The 25618-nt window shown below is 44.1% G+C and overlaps 1 protein-coding gene across 6 annotated transcripts in view; it reads left to right on the top strand.

Annotated features, from left to right (window-relative positions):
• Positions 1–672: 672 nt before the first annotated feature.
• The window catches only part of SEMA4F (ssemaphorin 4F), a 29969-nt gene continuing 5023 nt past the window's right edge, over positions 673–25618 (top strand). Inside the window, exons 1-12 of one of the 6 annotated variants that reach the window (XM_055240636.1) lie at positions 677–951; positions 2989–3140; positions 4024–4083; positions 4313–4411; positions 9192–9285; positions 22042–22161; positions 22262–22413; positions 23077–23255; positions 23467–23614; positions 23741–23963; positions 24112–24221; positions 24330–24490. In XM_055240636.1, coding sequence (XP_055096611.1) covers positions 807–951; positions 2989–3140; positions 4024–4083; positions 4313–4411; positions 9192–9285; positions 22042–22161; positions 22262–22413; positions 23077–23255; positions 23467–23614; positions 23741–23963; positions 24112–24221; positions 24330–24490 — 1643 coding nt within the window. In that variant the 5' untranslated portion in view covers positions 677–806. Of the gene's footprint in view, positions 952–2988; positions 3141–4023; positions 4084–4312; positions 4412–9191; positions 9286–22041; positions 22162–22261; positions 22414–23076; positions 23256–23466; positions 23615–23740; positions 23964–24111; positions 24222–24329; positions 24491–25618 lie in introns of all 6 variants that reach the window. The other 5 variants (XM_055240638.2, XM_055240639.1, XM_063616578.1 and 2 more) reach the window with 5 other exon arrangements.

The raw sequence follows: 25618 nt of genomic DNA on the forward strand, positions 1-25618 counted from the left end.
AAGTGGATATGCCCATAGGCAGTCTTTGTTCCTCGCCCTCAAAGGCCTACCAACCCTAGAAGACTCAGTTCAAATGTCACCTCTTCTGTGAGGCCTTCCTGATTTCCTCTGGCAAAACCTGGCCCTTCTGCACACTTATTGCACGTTATTATAGCAAACGTGCATTGCTTTGTATTGCAATTATCTATTTGCAGTTATTTGTTTACATTTGGAAGCCCCATTACAGTGTGAACTCCCTAGGGCAAGGGCCCTGATTTTTAGTATTTTCTGTATAATCGTGTGTGTGTGTGTGTGTGTGTGTGTGTGTGTGTGCGCGTGCGTTACACTGTGCCTGCCCAGCACATAGGCAGCCGTCCTTAAATGCTTGCAAAGTATTAATTTTGAGAAACTTGGTGCGTGTATCCACGTTCTCTTATTAGTAAGTTTTCCTTATTAGTACAGCTATGGGCATTTGAGTTTTCGGAGTGGCCAGAGCAAACTCGCCACTCGAGGTCCTTGAGTGGCAGCCCCAGCTCACTTCCGAGGCAGAACTCCCACCTTCACCTGGGTCTAGCTCCGCCTCTGCCTGGGTTAGGACTCGCCTCCCCTCAGCCCCGCCTTCACTCGATCCCGATTGGCTGGAGGAAGAAGAAGGCCCGACCATTGGCCCCTTTTTGAGGGGGCGGAGCCGGGCGGTGTTTCATCCCTCAGCCTCAGGCCGAGCCGGACCGAGCCGAGAGGACCCGAGTGGGGCCGAGGCCGGTAGCCCGGGGGCCCTGAGCAGAGGCTGTAGCTTGCGCGGCACTCGCGGCCAGGCGGAGCCAAAGATGCCGGACTCTGCTGCGCAGCCCCGCCCGGGTCCCGGGCAGCCTACAGCGTCGCCCTTCCCGCTGCTGCTGCTGGCGGTGCTGAGCGGCCTGGTATCCGGCCGCGTCCCCCGCTCGGTGCCCAGAACCTCGCTTCCCATCTCTGGTAAGGCGCGGGCGCCCACGCCCTCAGCCCTTCGCGCCCACACCCACACCCACCTGCTCCTCAGACCGCGCGGCCGGACCCGGGCCTCTTAGCCTGGTGTATGGCGTTCCACGCCGTCCACGCCCCGCCGGGACCGGGGCGAGACCCTCGCGCTTCACCGCATCCTCTCTGCATCCCTCCCGCGCCCCCCTCTCCAGCCTCTCATCCCCAGCCCGGGCCTCGCGCCTCGGCTCCCAGGACACGCCCAGGCTGCCCCAGCGGGCCCTATTCCCAGAGCCGCAGGAGCGTCCAGTCCTCACCGTGCAGACTGGGACACTGAGGCCCAGAGCTCGGGTGGGGGCTGCCCGAGGTCGTTCATTTCGAAGTTCCGTCTCCTTTAGTCCCCTGTTTCCACGCACATACACCTGGGTCCATCATTCCAGCTTGACGCCTACTCTGCTTTCAGACCCATCAGTCTTTCATTCTACTCCAGCTTTCCATTCCGATCCCCAGGTCAGCATTTCCATCTTCTCCAATTCATTTCCCTATCAATTCTACACATCATCCGAGCCTCTTGGCCCTTCTGACAGCCCTAATCTTCCTAACCTTCTTCCCGCTCCCCTGACATCTCTGACAGCAGCTCCCATTCTCCCATTATTGGATCCACGTTAACTCTCCTAACTTCCTCAGTGTTCCTTGCTGCCTCTGCCCATTCCCTACATTGAATATTGGTAAACCATTCAATGTGTTGATGTAAAGTTCTGCTTAAATGATTTTTCAAGTCTTCAGAAGGAAAAATAGAGGAGGGGGATATGATCCTTTGAAAAGATGTGGAAGAAGCTAGGAGACGTCACAAGGTTAAAAGTGATCATTGGGGCGATTCACTTTTTAGACTGCTGAGGTGGGTATGAGCATGGCCATGGACCTTGTTGTCTTCTCAGTGGGCATTGAGTGTCATTAGCACCTTGGGCAGACAGAACCAGTGAAGCCAAGAGTACAACCTGTTGGCAACAACTCTGGACTGGTTAATAGTAGTTTAGAGTTTAAACTCAGACTAGTGCCATATAGAGATGCTGTGATTCCAGAAGGCGAAGTTGTGGCCAGAGCCTGGGGTTTCAGTTTGCACCCGAGCAATAGCCACAAAGTAAGTTGAGATTGCCAGGCTGGGTTGATGTCCAGGCATCCAGAGATGTCTAGATGGCAAGCAAGGTGAAGCAGAGTTGAGGATATGAGGGGAAGTTAGGTGATCCAGGGCTTATGCTAAGCATGAGAGAGTGGGCAAGATACAGCACAGAGGTAAGTATGGGTGTGGGAGGATGGAGTGGGCGGGACTCACATCAGCACATCTAGGAATGAATGGGTTGGTGTCCATTCTGCCGTCTTGAGGGTACTGAGCAGAGGAAACAGGTAGAGCAGAGCTGTATTGGTACAAGGGTAGGGTCCTCAGAACTACAGATTGAGCTAGGAAGATAAATTCATGCCAACTTATTCCAATCTTTAAATAAATATTTTGAATGCTGATATGAGGTTTAGATTTTTTTTTTTTTTTTTGAAACGGAGTCTTGCTCTGTCACCCAGGCTGGTGTGCAGTGGCGTGATCTTGGCTCACTGCAACCTCTACCTCCTGGGTTCAAGCAATTCTCCTGCCTCAGCCTCCCAAATAGCTGGGATTACAGGCATGCGCCACCATGCCTGGCTAATTTTTTGTATTTTTAGTAGAGACGGGATTTCACCGTGTTGGCCGGGCTGGTCTCAAACTCTTGACCTCAAGTGATCCACCCACCTCAGCCTCCCAAAGTGCTGGGATTACAGGCGTGAGCAACCGTGTCCAGCTAGTGCTCTATTTTTATAGAAAAAGCATACTTACCCACTGGATTGTGTGCTAAATATTCTGGCCTCATCTATCTCTGGTTCACTTGTCAAGGCTCTGTTTCTCCCCCATGGCTGCTAAATAAATGGTACTTGGAAGAAAACAAAAATTGGCCCCTTTGGTTTTGCTCTTGTGGACTCGACCCTTAGGAAGCGATGGCTAACATCACTCTCCTCTCTTCCTGCCAGAGGCTGACTCCTATCTCACCCGGTTCGCTGTCCCTCACACATACAATTACTCTGTTCTCCTTGTGGATCCTGCCTCCCACACACTTTATGTTGGCGCCCGGGACACCATCTTCGCTTTATCCCTGCCCTTCTCAGGGGAGAGACCCCGCAGGGTGAGAGACAAGAGAGGGAAGGGCCCCTGACCCCGTAGCATGTGATTAAATCTATGATTTTATGAGTGTGTGTGTGTGGGGGATTTCATAATAACTAAAGATGTAACAGCAGGGGTAGTAGGAGGGGGTGAGTTGGGAGACATGGGGGGAGATCATCCGCTTTGTTTTCTTAGCTAAGAGTATGGCGGGTCAAGGTGACTGGGGAGGATATGAAGGAGGTTCATGATGATGGGGAGGAGACTATAGTGACCAGGTTTCAGGTGACAATGGGCAGAGGGATCATAAAAATTACAATACTCTAGGGAAACACCTTTCAAACTTTTTTTGACCATTATTATATACAGTTTGAGCATCCCTAATCTAAAAATCTGAAATTCAAAATACTCCCAAATCTGAAACTTTTTGTGTGCCAACATGGCACTCAAAGGAAATGCTCATTGGAGCATTTTGGGTTTTGGATTTTCAAATTAGGGATGCTCAACCAGTATGTATTCTGCGAATATCCCCAAATCTGAAAAAATCTGAAATGTAAAACACTTCTGATCACAAGCAATTCAGATAAGGGATACTCAATGTATACTGTGTATTGTGGCCCAGTACACAATTATGTACTGAAAGAAACCTTTCTTGAAACAATATCTACCTCTTATATGTGATACATTTTGATATATTCTATCTCATTAAAAATGATGTTGGTCATGATTTCAGAATTGATTTTATTACTCATTAATGGGTGGGGACCTCCATTTGAAAAACAATGCTCTAGGGGGACTTTTGAAGTTCCCAAATTGATGGAGGTTATAGAACAGTTTAATATCCTCTAACATTGAGGAAGTTTGATGTTAGGGGAATCTGGGTGAAATGATCACTTCTCCTTTCTCAGATTGACTGGATGGTTCCTGAGGCTCACAGACAGAACTGTAGGAAGAAAGGCAAGAAAGAGGTAAGTGTAAATCTGAGCCCTGTCTTGAGTGTCAGTTGAGACCTTGGCCCAGCCCTGACTCTCAGTCCCCCTGTAATGTTCCCATCCCAGTGGGCCCAGGCAGAGACTCTAACACCATGCCATCACCCATCATCTCTGATCCCAAAGCTTCATCTGACTGTCCTGACGTTACCTTACCCTTCCTCGTACCTGCTGCTTCTGATTCTTTCTAACCATCTCTGACCCCCAGGACGAATGTCACAATTTTGTCCAGATTCTCGCCATTGCCAATGCCTCTCACCTCCTCACTTGTGGCACCTTCGCTTTTGATCCGAAGTGCGGGGTTATTGTGAGTGATGGGTGGGAGGAGAGGGAGAGGGTGCCTGCACCAGTGTGAGTTACTTGGGGTGGTGGTGGGAGGATGGGAAGGGTTTTCTGTGAGCGACCATGATGGGGCCATGGTCAAGGCAACCATTGTGCATGATAAGCATTGGGTGTAGGGGCTGTCCTCATGGGATGAGGGTATGTGTAAGCCACTGAGGGAGGGAAAGGGAGGTTGTCTGGAGAGGGTAAGGTATACAAAGTGTAAAGAGAGACGTAGTGGGATAGTTAAGGAAGTTAGGGATGCTGATTGGGCTGGGGAAACAAGAAATCCAGGGAGAGACTTCAGAAACCAGAAACTCATGTTTCCCTTGCCCTGTGTATGCTTTGTCCAGGCAGCCTGGGTCCATTTCTTAATTAGTGCAGCCCATTGCCTGTTTCTTCCTTTCATAGCATGTGACTGTCTCTTACCACCTTCTCCTACTTCCACTGCCAACCTCATTGTGTATGGGCTGTGACTGTCTCCTCTCATGGCTTCTGATGTCACTTCCATTAATGTAATATCTGCTGGCCCCATATTCTGGATCTTGCCTTCAGGGTGGACACTCTGTCAGTCATGTTTTCTTATAGATCCTGTTTATTGCTGCTGAAGGCCTGGACATCACCAGCCTCAAACACAGGCAGGCTTGGGACATGTGTATCCGTAATCACATCTAGGCTAGTCATAATCTTTGGGACTGATGACTGTTTCTGAACTCTCAGCTTTTCCCATCTGTTACACAGTAGTCAGCATTGGTCTTTTGGCAGCTCACATTTGTGACAAGCCCCTGGGGTGAATCAAAAGCCTCACATATGCTTTATATCCAGTGGCTTCTCTTTCTGCTCTGTAGAGCAATAGGAGGTAGTATAATCGCTCCCTTTTTTTTGACCTAATCCTTAACTGTAGATCTTGTCTTGACTCTTCTGCAGTCTTGACTCTTCTCAGTAATCCTTGCCACCTGGATCAAGTCAGTGTGTATCTCTAAACCCCTCTTTGTTACATACCACCCTCATATCTCTGGCTTAGGATGCTAATCATAATCATATGCATGATTGCTCCAGTTAGTCCCCCTGGGCTCCCTTGGGGTGGGTTGGACTTATGTTGAGTCCTTTTCATAATGCAGGTGATACAGGCTCCCTACCAGCATCTGGATAGCTCCTTCATTCTGGAAAGGTTCCCAGTTCAGGGTGTTGATGAAAATCTCTGTATTCTCTCAGGTAACATTGAGGTCTAATTTCCCTACAGTTCTCCTTAAGTTTATAAGGTAGCAGTGGTACTGCCATTGCCATATTTGTCCTTTTCCATTCTGCCAGGCTTGGGGATCCCATGGGTATGAATACCAGAGCCATGGCTTATAGACAGTGTGATTGTTCTAAGTTAGTCTCCTAGGGCCTTTAATTCTTCATTGTTTCTCTGAGGTGGGACTCTAGTGGTTGTTACATAAGGTATCTAGACAGAAAATGTTCTTTCTGGACATACCTGTCAGGATTGGTGTGACTTGGATACGTATCTCTTCTTGAGGAACATCAGCAATGAAGAGTGAAGCCAGGGGTCTGTGTCCTGATCTCCCAAGAATTCAGCTCTTTTCCTGAAACCTCCTGTCTAGCAGGCTTATGAAATGAGGGCCCATCCTTTGGTCAAGGCTTGTTTGAAGGAGAATATAGAGACTAGCCGCAAGAGGTCAGCTCTGGTAACCCTTTGAGCCACATCCTGTCTGCTCTGTAGACGTTTTGAAAGTTCTCTTCTGCCTTAACCTGTCTTATCCTACTACCCAGCAGCCCCAGTCTGCTTGACCAAGTTCTTCCTTTATCCTCACTGCTGAACCTCTCGTGTCCTAGACTGATGACTTTGAGACCGTATATAAACAATTATCTGAGAGCTTTGTTCCAGACATAGCAACTTGCTCAAAGTTGATTGTGGAGAAATGAAGGTTCTTACAAAAAGGAAGTTCAAGCATTGGACCTAAGGGCTCCCACTGTGAAGTGCTGTCCTTCAGTGATAGCTCATTGGACATTGGAGGAAAATATCATAATTTGTTTTGTTGAGGGACCTCCAGCAGTTAACAGAGAAAAATGTCAGACTTCTAACAACAACAACAACAACAAACAACAACAGTGACAGCCATTCAATTGAGTGTCTGCTCTGATGAAGACTTGATATTAGGTATTTTACATTAAGGATTAAGTTTAATTCTTATCACCACATCATGATATTTAGGTATTATTTCCATTTTACAAATAATGAAACTGAAGTTCAGAGAAATTAAGTATTGTGTCTAAGATTGAATAGCTAGCAGAGGCAGAACCAAAATTTAAACCTGTGTTTGTCTCTGGCTCTGTTCCACTATCCTGTCCCTTTGTCTAGCCTGCAGCCCGGAAGACCTTATCTGTCTTCAATTTCTTGTGGCATTTGATGTGTTTCATGTACTAGGAACCATCTTTCTTTTCTTTCCTTTTTTTCTTAGCCACCTGGGAAAGGTCCTTTCTATGCCTTAAACTCCTCTTGGCCGAGGCCAAAGGACCAGTTCCAACCCATAGCTCAGAGAGAGCCTTCCTGTCCAGCTCCGGCTTTCAGCTTCAGGGACTTTGCTTTACCACAGCTGATTTCCAGAGACTATGCTACTGATTAACACAATGACGATACAATGAAGAATCTCAACATTCAGATAGATAATATAGTGGAGTGGTCATGTCGCTTTCAGACCTGAGTTAAATGTCATTTTGACCATGCAATAATCATAACCTATCTAGTTAATAGGAGGCTCACTTCCTCAAAGGTTAGAAACCTGGATGATATGATGATGCTGCTGGGGAAAACTGAAAAAGAACTAGTTTCAACATATTGAGTTTTAAGGGGCAGATAGGAAATCTCTGTGAGGAAGTCCAGCAGTCAAATAAAAATATGGGCTAGAGTTTAGAAGATATCAGATTTGGAGAGTTTGGGGAATGATTTGCAAAGAATATCTGGCTGGAAAGAATGAATGAGATCTTTGAAGCATATGTGAAAGCGACTAAGGGTAGATTCTTAGGATACACGTGGGAGCTAGAAAGAAGAAGAAGGAAATAGAGAAATAACAGATAGGAGGGATTCCAGAAGGGCAGAGTTTCAGGAGAGTCAAGGAATAGAATATTTCAAGGAAGGGAGTGAGTCACAAGTATCAAATGGTGCATAAAGTTTAAAGAGAATGAGAACTGAGAAAAAGTTCATCCCTTTAGTCCTTGGAGAAATGTAAGGCAGCAGTTATAGGCATAGAAAACATTATTTGTTTTCCAGGAATAACAGGTGATCTGGTTTGGATAGAACAAAGGTCATTTTGAGAAGTAGTTGAAAATAAGTAGGTCTGGCTAATGAGGTTGTACTCCAGGCAATGGTGGGCTATTTTCTCATTCTCTTGCACAAAAATTTATTATTAAGTCAGTGACCAATACTTCAGATTAATCTTGGGTGGGTATTAGAATAACTTGGTTGGTGGGGGTGGCTAGATGATGTGGAGAAAGGAGTTTACTGCCATGGTTTAGGTGAGAGGTAAGAAGGGAAGCAGCAGCAGGTAAGTACCACATCTCTAGAGTGCCCAACCATCTTGTCAATCTCTCACCAAACCCATCTTTCTTCTCAGATGAGGATGCTCCCACTGTCACACAGCTGGAGTCCTGTGCCTCTGCAGAGTCCTCCATTCCAGTAGACTCTTCTGACCCAGCATTCCCTTTTTGGGGACTTCAAAAGTTTTAACAGGCCTTCTTCAAGACTCTCAGTAAAATAGAACCTTGTTTGCCATCTAGAACAAGAGATGAGTAATCGGAGTGGGCCAGTAGTACACTTATGTTCAGGGGATATATATTGATATTTCTGCAACAGCTACCATGAAAGTAATTAGGTTCCAATGACACCATATGCCCACCCCAGTTTGTGAACTAAAGATATCATACCTGGCATTTCCATGCCATGACTTTGACTCTCAACCAGCCACTTTTAACTTCCCTCTCAGTCCTGGGTTGAAATCATCCTTGTTTTTAGATGTTATCTTGAAGCCTCTCTTAGTGCCAAATGCTAGACCAAGGTAACTTCTGGCTGGCCCTGATGAAGCTCTTACACCTCTTGTTCCTTGCCCATGTCAGTCCCTCTGGAGTCCCTGGGTAAGGAAGGTACTTACCTACCAAACTCTCACATTCTGACCTGAGCTTCAGGTCATTCTTTACTGATTTTGCTGGCTCCCCTGTCCTCTGCCCTTGGTCGTATGTCTTTCATCCTTGGGGTGGGGAATAGGAGGAGAATGGCCCTTGTCTCTCTAGGCCTCTGGGTTTCAGATGGTCCTTTATCAGCCTGCACTTTTCTTTGTCCTTTCTAAGGTTTCCAGTCCTCAGGAGGCCTGCTTTCTTCCTGATCCTTCTTGTCATGTAGCATATTCTCCAGCCAGTTACAAACCCTATAGTTCAGCAGTGTTTCAGAGGAAAGACCTACCTTCAGCCTCTTAGGTGCTTCTTGGGCTGTCCTAGGAATTTCTTCATCAGGGCATGTGGGTGTTGGCTGCTGGGGGAATTGAGGGAGGAGGAATAAACTGATGAACAAAGGATAGCAGAGATGAGACATGCAGGAGTAGATGGGGGCATCAGGAATAGCTGACTGGTAATATGGGGATGATAGTTGGGGGTGGGGAGTGGAAGGGGAGAGGAATGGGAATTGACCTTTTCCTTCATCTGACCATCTTTGTAATTCTCACCATGAACCTTCCCTATGACCCCTAAACCAATTGCCCCCTTCTGGTCTATAGGACGTGTCCAGGTTCCAGCAGGTTGAAAGACTTGAGAGTGGCCGGGGGAAATGTCCTTTTGAGCCAGCTCAGCGGTCAGCAGCTGTAATGGCTGGTGAGTGGGAAGAGACAAGAACCTGTAACTTCTTCCTAATTTCCTCCTTCCCCACCCTTGCTGTTAGAATTTCTGTGTTCTTTCTTACCTTGGAATGTCTATTATTCTCATATCTCTTTTTAGCCTTTCCTGTTCTTCCCTGAGTGCCTGTGTGACCACCTGCTTTTCCTCACCTAGTATGATATCCCCAGGATTCTCTCCACAGAATGTATCCTCTGCACCTCTAGTGTAATGTGTCCTCTCTTAACCTCATTTTCTTTTCTCATAGTGTTTTTTTTCCTGTTAATAAGTGGAATATACTACAATGCATATTGTAATAAATTTGGAAAAAGTATAAAGAAGAACATGAAAAAAACTTCTAGAACAGCACTTTCCAAAAGAACTTTATGTAACGATGGAAATGTTCTACATCTGCACTGTCCAATACAGTAGCCACTAGCTGTTGTGGCTATAGAGCCCTTGAAATGTGACTAGTGTGACTGAAGGAAGGAATTTTAAATAATATTTATTTTATGTAATTAGCCCTGTATGTCTAGTGGTACCATATTAGTGTAATTCTAAAATATCTCTACTTAGAAAATTATTGCTAATATTTTAGGATATTTCCTAATATCCTGTATTAGTCTATTTATGTTGCTATAAAGAAATACCTGAGACAGGGTAATTTATAAAGAAAAGAAGTTTATTTGGCTCATGGTTTTGGATGCTGGACATGAAGCATAGTGCTAGTATCTGCCTCTGGTGAGGGCCTTAGGAAGCACACAGTCATGGCAGAGAGTGAAGGGGAGCCAGTGTGTCACATAGTGAGAGAGGGGGCAAGAGAGAGAGAGGGAGGAGGTGCTTTTTTAAACAAATCTTTTGTGAACTCAGAGTGAGAGCTCACTCATTACTGCTAGGACAGCACCAAGCCATTCATGAAACATCTTCCTGCATGACCAAACACCTCACACTAGGTCCACTTCCAACATTGGAGGTCACGTATCAATGTGAGTTTTAGAGGGGACAAAATATCCAAGCCATATCTTATCCTAAATGGATATTAATGTGTGTGCACACCCATGTACATTCATGCACATACATTTACTGCCAGTCCTTTGTTGCTCAGGGGAGTCAGTAATGACTATTAAATAAATTCCTGCTAGTACTTCTTTTGAACAAGCTGCCTATGATTGCTCAAGTGTGAAATGATTCTATCACAAACCTAAACTTCTTCTTGAGAGTGACTGTCTATTAGCAGCCACACAGCAAATTGTTTTTGTGCCACATAGCCTGAATTTTAGGTCAGACCACCCAACATACACCCTCCAAATTCAGTGAAAAGCCATTTTCTTGTGGTAGTGTAAAGCAGGTTAATGGAAATTTTATGAGCATGTGCACATTATAAAACTTTTAAATGTCATGCTACATGGATGTAATTTTGAATTTTGTCATGTAATTTTATATCACAGGCATTTCTATATAATTTAAAAATTCATTGTAAAGATAATGTTTAATGACATGTTGTTCATTCTGCTAACATACCATGAATTAAAGAATTCCAAATTATTTATATAAATTTAATTAGTTCAAAGATTTTGCTATTATCCATATTACTGTAATGAACATATTTGTGCATAAATTTTTGCTCACATTTTAGGTTGTCCTCTTAAGATTCCTAGAAATGGATTACTGTATCAAAGGGTGTGAACATTTAATGGCTCATTATCTGTTGCTAATTGAGTTTCTAGAAAGGGTATACCAATTTACACCCTAAATCAGCAGTGAATGAGAGTGGCTTTTCTCTCACATAAATTTCACCAGAATGTATTGTTGTCATTTAAAAAAACTTTGCTATTTTGAGACTAAAAATGGCACCTTGTTTTTATTTGTATTTCTTTGAATATTAGTGAAGTTGAATGTTTTTCATGTTTTAGTACTTATTTTTATTTCTTCTTTGGTAAATCCTCTGCTCATGTTCTTGGACCAGTTAACATGTAGGATATTAGTGTTTCAATTACATATCTTTTCCTTTGTGATTGTATATAATTTTTAAGCTCTATCCTTTACTTAAAGAGCAGATAACATTTTTTCTTAAAAATTTTTTCCAAACATATAACTCTTTGATCTGTTAATATTTGGCGTTATTTTGATGAACCGCATAAGAGGGGGATCTAAATTAATTTTTCGCAGCTAGCTAATCAGTTGACTCAGCATCATTCATCATACTGTTTTTTTCTTTCCTTGCTGACTTTTTTTTTTGCCAATTTTATCATAAAATTAATTTTTGCCTATATTTTTGGGAAATATTTTATGTAAAACAAAAATTGGGACACAAGATTCTAACAATGAAAATTTTTTCCTATGCATGACTTTATTTTTTAGGGAAACTTTTAAAAGCTATACAAATTAAGTCACTCTTTTTTTTTTTTTTTTTTTTTTTTTTTTTGAGACAGAGTCTTGCTCTCTCGCCCAGTCTGGAGTGCAGCGGCGCAATCTCCACTCACTGCAAGCTGCGCCTCCTGGGTTCACACCATTCTCCTGCCTCAGGCTCCCGAGTAGCTGGGACTACAGGCACGTGTCACCATATCCGGCTAATTTTTTGTATTTTTATTAGAGACGGGGTTTCACTGTGTTAGTCAGGATGGTCTCAATCTCCTGACCTCGTGATCCACCCACCTCGGCATCACAAGGTGCTGGGATTACAGGCGTGAGCCACCGCGCCCAGCCATTAAATCACTCTTTAGTGTTATAGTTAATGACTTATCTTTTTCTGAAAAATAAAAAAAAGTTTTTGAAAATGAGCATAGAGTATATATTGACTAAATACAATATTTTGAGTTGTCATGATTATCATTATCTATTGTTGAAATTGATGAGACCTTCCTTATACACATACATGTTTGAATAAAACAATTTAGTCGATAGTTTATTTTTCTAGGTTTTTAGTCAACATCTTTGGTGACACTCAGAGTCATTAAGGAAGATTTCTGAGTTTTCTTTTTATTTTATTTTATTTTATTATTATACTTTAGGTTTTAGGGTACATGTGCACAATGTGCAGGTTTGTTACATATGTATCCATGTGCCGTGTTGGTTTGCTGCACCCATTAACTCGTCATTTAGCATTAGGTATATCTCCTAATGCTGTCTCTCCCCCCTCCCCCCAACCCACAACAGTCCCCGGAGTGTGATGTTCCCCTTCCTGTGTCCATGAGTTCTCGTTGTTCAATTCCCACCTATGAGTGAGAACATGTGGTGTTTGGTTTTTTGTGCTTGCGATAGTTTACTGAGAATGATGTTTTCCAGTTTCATCCATGTCCCTACAAAGGACATGAACTCATCACTTTTTATGGCTGCATAGTATATTCCATGGTGTATATGTGCCACATTTTCTTAATCCAGTCTATCGTTGTTGGACATTTGGGTTAGTTCCAAGTCTTTGCTATTGTGAATAGTGCCGCAATAAACATACGTGTGCATGTGTCTTTATAGCAGCATGATTTATAGTCCTTTGGGTATACACCCAGTAATGGGATGGCTGGGTCAAATGGTATTTCTAGTTCTAGATCCCTGAGGAATCGCCACACTGACTTCCACAATGGTTGAACTAGTTTACAGTCCCACCAGCAGTGTAAAAGTGTTCCTATTTCTCCACATCCTCTCCAGCACCTGTTGTTTCCTGACTTTTTAATGATGGCCATTCTAACTGGTGTGAGATGGTATCTCATTGTGGTTTTGATTTGCATTTCTCTGATAGCCAGTGATGATGAGCATTTTTTCATGTGTTTTTTGGCTGCATAAATGTCTTCTTTTGAGAAGTGTCTGTTCATGTCCTTTGCCCACTTTTTGATGGGGTCATTTGTTTTTTTCTTGTAAATTTGTTTGAGTTCATTGTAGATTCTGGGTATTAGCCCTTTGTCAGATGAGTAGGTTGCAAAAATTTTCTCCCATTCTGTAGGTTGCCTGTTCACTCTGATGGTAGTTTCTTTTGCTGTGCAGAAGCTCTTTAGTTTAATTAGATCCCATTTGTCAATTTTGGCTTTTGTTGCCATTGGTTTTGGTGTTTTAGACATGAAGTCCTTGCCCACGCCTATGTCCTGAATGGTATTGCCTAGGCTTTCTTCTAGGGTTTTTATGGTTTTAGGTCTAACACGTAAGTCTTTAATCCATCTTGAATTAATTTTTGTATAAGGCGTAAGGAAGGGATCCAGTTTCAGCTTTCTACATATGGCTAGCCAGTTTTCCCAGCACCATTTATTAAATAGGGAATCCTTTCCCCATTGCTTGTTTTTGTCAGGTTTGTCAAAGATCAGATAGTTATAGATATGCGGCATTATTTCTGAGGGCTCTCTTCTGTTCCATTGATCTATGTCTCTGTTATGGTACCAGTACCATGCTGTTTTGGTTACTGTAGCCTTGTAGTATAGTTTGAAGTCAGGTAGCATGATGCCTCCAGGTTTGTTCTTTTGGTTTAGGATTGACTTGGCAATGCGGGCTCTTTTTTGGTTCCATATGAACTTTAAAGTAGTTTTTTCCAATTCTGTGAAGAAAGTCATTGGTAGCTTGATGGGGATGGCATTGAATCTATAAATTACCTTGGGCAGTATGGCCATTTTCACGATATTGATTCTTCCAACCCATGAGCATGGAATGTTCTTCCATTTGTTTGTATCCTCTTTTATTTCATTAAGCAGTGGTTTGTAGTTCTCCTTGAAGAGCTCCTTCACATCCCTTGTAAGTTGGATTCCTAGGTATTTTATTCTCTTTGAAGCAATTGTGAATGGAGTTCACGCATGATTTGGCTCTCTGTTTGTCTGTCAGAGATTTCTGAGTTTTCATGGTCGTGATATCTCTTGAGTCTTTAAAATTGTTTATCAGCAAAATGACTTCTTACTTGCAACAATCTAAGATAATCATTTATCGTACTTTTGTTTCAAGCAGTAATTTCTGTTTCGTTTTGTTTTGTTTTTTTGTTTTTTTGAGACGGATTCTTGCTCTGTCTCCCAGGCTGGAATGCAGTGGCGCCATCTTGGCTCACTGCAACCTCCATCTCACAGGTTCAAGTGATTGTCCTGCCTCAGCCTCCTGAGTAGCTGAGGTTACAGGCGTCCACCACCACTCCCGGCTAATTTTTGTATTTTTAGTAGAGATGGGGTTTCACCATGTTGGTCAGGCTGGTCTCAAACTCCTGACCTCATGATCTGCCTGCCTCGGCCTCTCAAAGTGCTGGGATTACAGGCGTGAGCCACCGCACCTGGCCTCAAGCAGTAATCTTTAAGCATGTTTAGCCCTCTGTGAGTAATTTCTCTTTATTAGGTCAGCAAGTGAATTCGTATTAGAATGTGGTTTAAGAATACAAATTTCCAGTTTTAGTAAATGTGCTGCTGAAGCGAACACAAGAATACAAATTTCATAAAGATCATTATAAAACAAAGTGGGAGGAACATTTTCAAAAAGGTTTTAAGTCTTTTCTTTTTTTAAAGAAAATTCAGGGTTGCCTTTCAGTTGATAATTGCTGGAGGCCATCAGAACTCACTTCCTAATAGTTTAGAATGGTTAGCTTCAGTTAATGTGGAAACTATGTCTCTAGCTATCTCAGATCCAAATCATAGTCAATACTAATATTATACATTTTCATCTGAAGTTATTACTTTACAGGGTTATAATTTAAAAGTTTTTCCTGGTCTGACATAAGTGCTAGCATTTACTTGAGGCTTTCAAGAATGATTCATTATGCCTTGCTTTGCCTCTGTTTTGAAAATAGCAGTATAGAAATAGTGGTAACATTATATAAGAATTAGAACCAAAATTCCCAATTAGGTTCTGTAAAAATGTCCTTAAAGATAATAGCAGTATTTGAAATGAAAAGAGCTTTTAATTATGAAAATATGATTAGAATATAATAGTATTTACTTAAAATTGTAAAAATTACAATGTGCATTGTAGAAAATTGAGAAAATGTAGAAATACATAAAAAAGAAAGTAAAAATGTTATTTGTAATTCTATCATTACCAAGCAACCACTATTATTATTTTGGAGTATTTTGAGTGTTTTCTTCTACTGTGTCTGTGTGTCTGCATATTTATAATAACTTGGAATTATGTATATTTCATTTACTATTGTATACTGAGCATTTTCTCATCATAGAAATTTTTTCTTCAAAACATGATTTTTAGCAGTTGCATACAATTACATAATTTGTACTGCATAGGTAGATGGATGTAGCATGATTTAATTATTTCTATGTAATTATACATTCAATTTTTAAAATTATTGCTTTTATAAATCATGCTGCAGCAGGAATCCTTTTACATAATTCTTTGCATTAATCTACTTAATTGCGTATGAATCAATCCAAAAAGTGGAATTGCTAGTTGTAAGAGTGTAGATTTTGGCCAGGCGCGGTGGCTCACGCCTGTAATCCCAGCACTTTGGGAGGCCGAGGCGGGCGGATCACGAGGTCAGGAGATCGAGACCACGGTGAAACCCCATCTCTACTAAAAAATACAAAAAGTTAGCCAGGCATGGTGGCGGGTGCCTGTAGTCCCAGCTACTCGGAGAGGCTGAGGCAGGAGAATGGCGTGAACCCGGGAGGCGGAGCTTACAGTGAGCCAAGATTGTGCCAGTGCACTCCAGCCTGGGCCACAGAGCGAGACTCCGTCTCAAAAAAAAAAAAAAAGAGTGTAGATTTTGATGGTGCTTGATGGATTTGGACAAATTAATTGCTCTCCAGTTAGTCCTACCAGCAATGGCTACCAGCAGTGGCTAAAGGGCCTGTCCCATTGCCAGTCCCAAGTAATATGTACAAACAAACAGTGACCTCCTACAAAGTCCAGTATGATATATATATATTTTGATTGGCATTTCTTTTAGTGAGGTTGAACAATTTTTCATGTGTTTATTGGTACTTCTATTTCTTTTGGGAAAGCCTCTGAAGTCTTATTTTCAAATACAAAGTTTATCTGTACTATACTTAGATACAATTAAGAAAATGATCTCATTGTCTTTATTTGCGCTATTATAATTTGGAAAAATATGAATATTTTGACATTCACATTAGCCTAAGAACATCAGTGATTCCTTCTCAGTCTCCTTGATAGGCCTTTTGTCTTCTCATTCTTAAATGTTGGAGTTCCTTAGGCTTTTACCTAAGAGCCTCTTCTCTTCTCACTCTATGTAGTTGTGATCTCAGTAAGCCCCATGGCTTCTGTTTCCACTGCATTCTGATGGCTCCCAAATCTGCATCTGCCTCCTGGACATTACCTGGAGGTACAGACCACACATCCAACTGCCTTCCACACATCTTCAGTTGGATGTCCCACAGGAATCTGAAAATCATCATGTCCCAAAGTGAGCTCATCTTTACTCACCTCCCCCAAACCTGCTTCTCCACCAGTCTTCCCTCCTCTGAGTGTATAGTGCCATAGTCACTCAGGTACCCAAGCTAGAGACAGCAGTCAGTTGTCTTTGGGCCTCCCTATCACATCCTATAATAGATAGGGTTTCTATCAAGAAGAGCAGAAGACTTTGCTCTTTCTTTTTGGGAACCCATTCTGTGTTTTTATCATATGGTTTTGGTGTCACTGCATCTTGTGATGAATGCGTCTGCCAAGGAGCTCTGCAAATGTTCTAGATGCACTGCATCCTGCCAGCATTTTGAGGCCAAGTCTACCTCTTAAATCTCCAAGACTAGGATTCACACATGAAAACAAGACAGTTACAGAAATCCTACATGGCCAACAGAGGGAAAGGTAGAGTCAACACTGCATCTCCAATCATCTAATTGTGCCCAATAATAGGCTTAAAAATTTTTTTTTTAAAAAAATATCGAGCTGGCTCAATCCTTAAATAAGGAAAAGACTTTTTGAGTAGGAGCTATCTATCCAGAAAAATGTCTGATCATGGGAAGAAAAGGGAGCGGAAGAAGAAAGGCCAAGGCATGTAAAAACCGGTTGTGTGTGTGTTTTTTTTTTGGAGACAGAGTCTTGCTCTGTTGCCCAGGCTGGAATGCAGTGGCGTGATCTCGGCTCACTGCAACCTCCGCCTCCTGGGTTCAAATGATTCTCCTGTCTCAGCCTCCCAACTAGCTGGGATTACAGGCATGCGCTGCCACGCCCAGCTAATTTTTATACTTTTAGCAGAGACGGGGTTTTGCCATGTTGGCCAGGCTGGTCTTGAACTCCTGACCTCAGGTTATCCACCCGCCCCAGCCTCCCAAAGTCCTGGGATTACAGGCATGAGCCACCGCGCGTGGCCAAAAAAAAAAAAAAAAAAAAATTAGCTTTTTAAAACTAATGTACAAGGCTAGGTGTGGTAGCTCACACCTGTAATCCCAGCAATTTGGGATGCCAAGATGGGAAGATTGCTTTAGCCCAGGAGTTCAAGACCAGCTGCGGCAACATACTGAGACCTTGTCGTTAAAAATTAAAGATGGGGTCTTTAAAGGCCCCGTCTTTAAAAATGACCCTGTCTTTAAAAAAAATTAGCCAGGCATTGTGGTGCATGCCTGTGGTCCCAGCTACCTGGGAGGTAGAGGTGGGAGAATTGCTTGAGCCCAGGAGATTGAAGCTGATCATGCCACTTCACTCCAGCCTGGGTGACAAAGTGAGACCCTGTCTTAAAAACAAAAAGTAGGCTGGGCATGGTGGCTCACGCCTGTAATCCCAGTACTTTGGGAGGCCGAGGTGGGCAAATCATGAGGTCAGGAGTTTGAGACCAGCCTGGCCAACACAGTGAAACCCTATCTCTAATAAAAATACAAAAATTAGCTGGGCGTGGTGGTGGGTGCCTGTAATCCCAGCTACTTGGGAGGCTGAGGCAGGAGAATCGCTTGAACCTGGGTGGCGGAGATTGCAGTGAGCCGAGATAGCGCCACTGCACTCCAGCCTGGGCAATGGAGCTAGACTCCATCTCAAACAACAACAACAACAAAAAAACAAAAGGTAACAAACAAAAAACTAATGAACCGATAATTCCTATTGTAACTCTCCTTTAAAAGGAAGCATTTTGATGCCAGAATAGAAATTTTAAACCCCCAGGCTGTAGAGAAATATTCACTGCCATGACACATGTTTACAGGCTTTCCATCTGGGCAAGTTGGGATCTCTTTTTACACATAATTACGATTTTTCTTTGGCTGTGTTTCTTCATCTTTTGTGGCTTTCTATGTCTTTTTTTTTGTATTTTCAAAATGGAAATATCTTAGTTTTTTTGCAATATAAAAGTAAAAGATGCTAACTACAAAAAACAAGGATTATTCAATGAATAATCTTTCCTATGCTTGCAGGCATATATACGTAGTTTTAAAAAAGTAAAAATAGGGTTGAATTATTCCTGGTGGTGTTTTCTAACCTGCTTGTTGAGCAAACTCATCACTGTGGGAATTACTTGCTTTTGCACATCATCTTTTGCCAATGGCAGATGTGGCCTTGATCCATTCAGCAATAATTTGCCAAACAGTTGTATGGTCAGTGTTATTATATAAGCAATGTATCACAATCACAATATTTGGAATTGAGAGTGTCCTGAAGAGTCCAGGACATGTGGTGATCTTGTGGACTCCTATGCTCAATATTGTAATGGTTGCTATTCCTTCTGCTGTGTAGGGGTGTGTACGTGTATATCTGTCTGTCTGTCTGTCTGTAAGATGTGCTGCAAGCCCCTTCGTACTCTTAGGGCACCTGGAGCCCTGCTACTTGCTCCCAAAGTGTCTGATCCCTCCTGCTGTTTCATAGTGTCAGTGATTCTTGGCTGTTCCACTCTGAGTGACTGCGCACTTCTCAGTATTTCTGGGCTCCAGTGTTGCTGACTCCCACATTGGTCACTTAGGAAGTTTTGTGACCTCCATCTACTGCTGAGTCTTTCCATGGTTATCTGTGGTCCTTTACTGTTTCAGAATATTTATGATTGTTTTTCTCTAACCCTACGTACGAAGTCATGCTCCCAGCGTCTGCTTTACCACATCTCCTATTCTTAGGGTATCCATGACATGGCTTCTGCCAGGGTTTTGGTTTTAGAGCATTTAATGTGGCATGCTCTTAGGGAACATTTTCAAACTCTGGCCTCTGTGTCAACTTTCCCCCCCTTGGAAATACAGAGGGTTGGCTCATTTGCTGCTCCATTTTCTGCCAGGACCTTTGACCAATACTTGGTTTTTCTTTCCTGAAATTTTCTAGAAAGGAATGGAATATCTTTGTATAGCTTCCCCCTCTTCTGGTGGCAGATCAAGCATATGGCCCTTTGAAGTTTCATAAGGAGCTATAACTAACATGAATGAATGTCAACTATGTGCCAGGCCTTAGCTAGGTCTCTATTTATCTTATTTAACTGTTAGCACTATTCTGAGTGGAAGATGGCATTATCTTTATTCTGCATTTGAGGAACCTGAGACTTAGGAAAGTTACTTTGCCCAAGATCATAGTACTAATACTTAGGTACTAGTATTAATACAAGTACTAGTACTTGGGTTCAAACCCAAGTCTTCCTGGCTCCCAAACACTTGGATTCTTTTTATAATTGCAAATAATGGAATAGTCTCACTTCCCCACCCCAAAAGAAGGCTTTCAACCCTGCACTGCTGCCCTTGTAGGGCTCTGGCCCTCTTGTTCTCTGCGTAGAGTGTTTCTTCAGTGCTGGTTACCTTTCTGGTACCTGAGACATGCCGCTTCTCTGGAGCATCTGTGACCCCAGGATGATCATGCTTCCCTCCAAGTGGCCCCCCACTCTCTGCTGCTTCCCCCAGTGTGCATGAGCCCTGTGGTTCTGGCTGAGGTTTCATGCACCCGCTTCCAGCACGTCAGCCTGTCTTGCTTCTCTAGCCTCTGACTTGATCTTCTCAGTTGCCTTTGGTAGCTCTCCCCTTAAATGAGAGTGCTCTCTTCTCTGGCTTTACCTTTTTCCCTGGCTATGACTTTCATGTCATGACTTAAGCATGAAGTGTGATGTCTCCCAAGTTGCTGACTCTGGCTCTGTTCCCAGGCGCCTCCCTTAATTGCTTTCCAGGATCTCTGACCGATCTCCTGAAGACACTTCAGCCTTAGAATGTGCAACAAGTGGACTCATTTCCTCTCCAGCTGCCTCTTTTATGGGCCTTATTCTATCATTTGCTGGCTTGGTTAATAATGTCACCACCGACTATCATCAGTCTTAGAAGCTAGAAACCTTGAGAGACATTGGTTTACTTCATTCTGTCTCATCTCATATTCAGTTGATGAATTTCAAATCCTGTTAATGGATTCTACCTCAGAAATACCTTCCAAATCCAGCCCCTTTATTTCCTCTGCCTCTGCCTTACTTTGGGCCTTTCACTCTTGCCTGGACTGTATGAATAGCCTTTTAAGTAGCATTATCTTTTTAAAAAACAAAACTGTTTATATCACTTTCCTCCTAAAAAAAGAAATCTCTGCAGTTTTATTCTTACCTGCAGGGTAAAGTGCATATCTGCTGGCATGGCAGAGGAGACTAACCACAATTGAGTGCCCATCCCCACACCTCCAGCTTCCTCTCTGCTCACTGGCCCTGCCCAGCAGCCTCTCTGCCCCCACATGGCTGAGCATGGCTACCCTCTTCACTGCTTGCTTGTCTTCCTCCCTGAAGTCCTCCTTCCGTCTGGCAAATTTCTCATTCCCATACCCAGCTCACATGTTGCCTCTGAGATACTGTTCCCTCAGGTAGATATAGCTGGGTCCCCCATAGCTGTTAGTCTGTGCCTCCCGAAATCTGATTACACACTTTTCTTCCTGACTCACATGGGGGTTCTTGGGGCCAGAGATATACTTAGCACCCAGCACAGTTCCTTGTACATAGTAGCTGGTGAAGGCATGCCACCTTGTCCTCTCCAGAGTGCCTGTGATATTCAACACACCTCCAGGGTGTTCATGACTTGGTACTTACTCTCTGATTCATTTTCCTCTTACTCATGTCAGAGCCCTTGGTGGTGGTACTCAGAGTGGCTACAGTTCTCTCTCATTCAACCCACAGAGCTGAACCCCCCTTCCTTCCCAGAGTGTCTGTGATTTGTCTCTTACTCAATCTCCACTATCCCTGGAGCACCTCTACCCCTCCACTGTACTAGGAGGGAGGACCTGATTCCTTGTTGCTTCTCCTGGCTGCCTGTGAAATCTCCACTCATCTCCTAGGCTAGTATCTCTCAAAGTGAGGTCCTGAATCACCTGCATCCGATTACTCCGATTGCTTCTTCAAAATGCAGGTTCTTGAGCCAAGCCCAGCTCTACTGAATGAGAATTGCTGGCCCAGGGATCTGCATTTAAATCACTTCCCCAAGTGAGTCTAGTATTCTCTAAAATTGTGACTTGTTCCAAAGCAGTGTACGCCCACTAATGTTCAGAAAGAACATTCATTCCCTGATACATTTACCATAGTGGGACAACTTAAATAAGATTGGGACCTGTTATAAAGCAAATGCCCCTTTTGGAGAGTCACAGTACAATCAGCACATTACAGGATTACTGAAACAGCAACAAAAAAGCCCCAGAGAAACAAGCTTGATTTTTATGAGGCGGGCCTTTATTCTCATACATATGGACATTTCTGCACAGTATTTTCTTAATCCTGGTTTCCCTGACTGCCCTGGAGCAGTTTATGTCTAGATTTCCTTAACTGCGATAATGCCTGTGATGTGCTCAGCAGTATCTTGCACTCATGGGTGCTTAGTCCCTGAGAGTCGCTGCCCTGCTTTGTGCCCTACTCTGCCTGTGACCTCTGTTGCTTCCCTCAGTGGGTCCCTGATAGCCCATCTCCTCCCTGTCGCCCTGCAGGGGGGGTCCTCTATGCTGCCACTGTGAAAAACTACCTGGGGACGGAGCCAATTATCACCCGAGCAGTGGGTCGTGCCGAGGACTGGATTCGGACAGACACCTTGCCGTCCTGGCTGAACGGTGGGGAGAGGGAGAGGGGTCCTCTGGGGGGACCGATGGGGTGGAATCTGGGAAGGCCTAGGTTGTGTCTGTGAGGATCTGAGGCCACTGATATTCCCAGCCCCAGCCTTTGTCGCAGCCGTGGCCTTGAGCCCAGCCGAATGGGGGGATGAAGATGGAGACGACGAAATCTACTTCTTCTTTACGGAGACTTCCCGAGCATTTGACTCATACGAGCGCATTAAAGTCCCGCGGGTGGCCCGTGTGTGTGCGGTGAGACCCCATCCCAGCTGTCTGTCTGTCGTCTCCTGCTCTGTCTGTCCCCCTGTCTTATCTTTTCCTCTTTGGGTCTCTGTCTTTGAATATCTCCTGTGTCTCCTATTTTCTCTGCCTTGACTTCTCTTCTGGGAGTTTGAGGAATGTGAGAGAGAGGCTCTGGCCTCTTTGACACCCATAATTACCCGTGTGACACACTGTCTACAGGAGGTGGACTAGTGTAGAGGTTAAAGGGAGGAACTGGTGACAGATAGACCAGGGTTCAACTCCCTGCCCTACTCACCATTTAACTGCCTTTGCAACTCTGTCCAGGTTCTTTAGTGTCTTTGAAACTTGTCTATAAAAAGAGGATAATAATGATGCCTGTCCGTGAGGGCTGTTTGAGGATTAAATGAGGTAACTTACGTAAAACACATAATACAGCACTTTATAAGGGCACAGTTAACTTAGTCACTGTCATTGTTATTGTGACCCCTTCACCCTTGTATCTTATTATCCCTGCAGCTACTCTGTGTGGCTCTCTGTCCTTGCATTTGTGTGCATCTGTCTCCCCATCTGTCTGTCTGCCCTGAAGTCAGGGGGGAAACTTAAATTGGTCTCCTTGCTCCTTGCCCAGTGATGATCATCTAAAGAGAACCTCCCATGTGTTTGTCACCCCAGGGGGACCTCGGGGGCCGGAAGACCCTCCAGCAGAGATGGACGACGTTTTTGAAAGCTGACCTGCTCTGTCCAGGACCTGAGCATGGCCGGGCCTCCAGTGTCCTGCAGGATGTTGCTGTGCTTCGATCTGAGCTTGGGGCAGGGACTCCCATCTTTTATGGCATCTTTTCTTCCCAGTGGTGAGGGGTCTTGGTGTGGAGGAGAGTTACAGGGTGGGAGATATGTGGGGTTGGCCCAATGTTAGTGTTGTCTCTTCCAGAGGGGTCAGGCTCTCCCGCCTTTGGCTGCATGCCTCCCTGTGCGTTTCTCGGGGGTCATCTCATTTGACAAGGGATGAGTTGCTATCCCCCAGACCCCTCCAGATATCCAGCTCCAACCTGTGAATTCCAGGGAAGGGGCTACCATCTCTGCTGTCTGTGCCTTCCGACCACAAGACATTCGGACAGTGCTGAATGGTCCCTTCAGAGAAATAAAACATGACTGCAACAGAGGACTGCCTGTAGTGGACAATGATGTGCCCCAGCCCAGACCTGGAGAGGTGAGGGGGCAGATCTTCATTCTAGGCCTGAAGTAAAGAGCTGCTATTAAGGCAAGAGCCCCACTAAGCATCACTGGCATGTCCTGTTCCTGGGAAACTTTGTCACCAGCCCTGTATTTCCTCTAGTGCATCACCAACAACATGAAGCTCCGGCACTTTGGCTCATCTCTCTCCCTGCCTGACCGCGTACTCACCTTCATCCGGGACCACCCACTCATGGACAGGCCAGTGTTTCCAGCTGATGGCCACCCCCTGCTGGTCACTACGGATACAGCCTATCTCAGGGTCGTGGCCCACAGAGTGACCAGCCTCTCAGGGAAAGAGTATGATGTGCTCTACCTGGGGACAGGTATATTTAGTGGTCAAGCAGGTTGCCTACCTAGTGCATACACATTCTCATCACAGAGAGGGTACTGTAATATATATAGGTCTGAGTCCCAGGCACAGGGGCAATTATGTCATTATACTTGTTCCTTTGCTGCTTTGCTGTCCCCTAGAGGATGGACACCTCCACCGAGCAGTGCGGATCAGAGCTCAGCTCAGTGTTCTTGAAGATCTGGCCTTATTCCCAGAGCCACAGCCAGTTGAGAACATGAAATTGTACCACGTGAGTTGTAGATTTTGGAGAGTCTATTGGGGAGACATCTGAGTCCAAAGCCAGTTTGTGACCCTGAGGTCTGGGAGATCCAGTGTATCCCCCACTCCCTTTTTGTAGAGCTGGCTCCTGGTTGGCTCCGGTACTGAGGTGACACAAGTGAATACAACCAACTGTGGCCGTCTCCAGAGCTGCTCAGAGTGCATCCTGGCCCAGGACCCAGTCTGTGCCTGGAGCTTCCGGCTGGATGAGTGTGTGGCCCATGCTGGGGAGCACCGAGGGTGAGTGTAGCTGCCTGGATTTCTTGCTTACTGTGCCAGGGCTCTGTCCCATCCATATGTCTATGTTTCTCATCTGTTAATGCTGCCCTGCTGGAGGCTGTTTTCTTTTTCTGTCTGTTAGTGTCTACATCACTCGTGTGTCCTTCTGTCAGTCCATACTAGCTCATCTGTTTGTCCATCTAGTGCTACCTCATCAATGTCCTTGCCTCTCTGCTGGACCTGCCTTGACCTGACAGTGTGCCATCTCTAGTGGATGCTTCTTAGTTTTCAACTTACAAGAGCTCTTGGAAGTGTTTTCACAGTTGTCCACTCCTTCTTTCCTTGAAATGCTTTCCTCTTGCTCTCTATGACTGCATTCTTTGGTCTCCTTTACTTTCCCATCCAACTACTGAATGTTGATATTCCTCAGGATTCAGTCCTGGACCCATTCTCTTTACACTTTCATGCTCTCTCTAGGCAGTTTCATTCTCCTTACTTTCAATACCATCTGAGTGCTAAGACAACCACAAATATATCTAGTTGAGCTGTGGAACTCCCCATCTGGCTGTCTACTTGATATTCCCTTGGATGCTTCATAAGCAACTCAAACTTAGCAAGTCAAAGTACACACTGTTGTTTCCTCTTTATCCCACATGCTCCTCTGGTTTTCCTCATTCCAGTAAAGGGAACTCCATGCATCTAGTTGCTCAAGCCAGAAATTGCCCACATTGTATTATGATTTGTACTGATTCTAGCACCCAAATGTCCTTAGTCCACCATCTTCTGTCCACATCTACTGCTACCACTCTAGTCCAAGCCATCATTGCTTCTTAACTGGACTACTCTAATAACCTAATTGGTCTTCTTTTGACCATTTTGGGCTCCTACCAGCCATTTTCCATTTAGCAGCTCAAAAGCATATGTCACATTGAAGCAAATCCCTGGCATCATATCATATTCATCTTAAATATTTCAATATATATCTCTACTAGATAAGGGGTTTTTTGTTTTTGTTTTTTTTTTTGAGATGGAGTCTCACTCTGTTGCCCAGGCTGGGGTACAGTGACGCCATCTCGGCTCACTGCAACCTCTGCCTCCCTTATTCAAGTGATTCTCCTGCCTCAGCCTCCTGAATAGCTGGGATTACAG

Source organism: Symphalangus syndactylus, chromosome 14 (assembly GCF_028878055.3).
Source record: "Symphalangus syndactylus isolate Jambi chromosome 14, NHGRI_mSymSyn1-v2.1_pri, whole genome shotgun sequence".
NCBI classification, from domain to species: Eukaryota; Metazoa; Chordata; class Mammalia; order Primates; family Hylobatidae; genus Symphalangus; species Symphalangus syndactylus.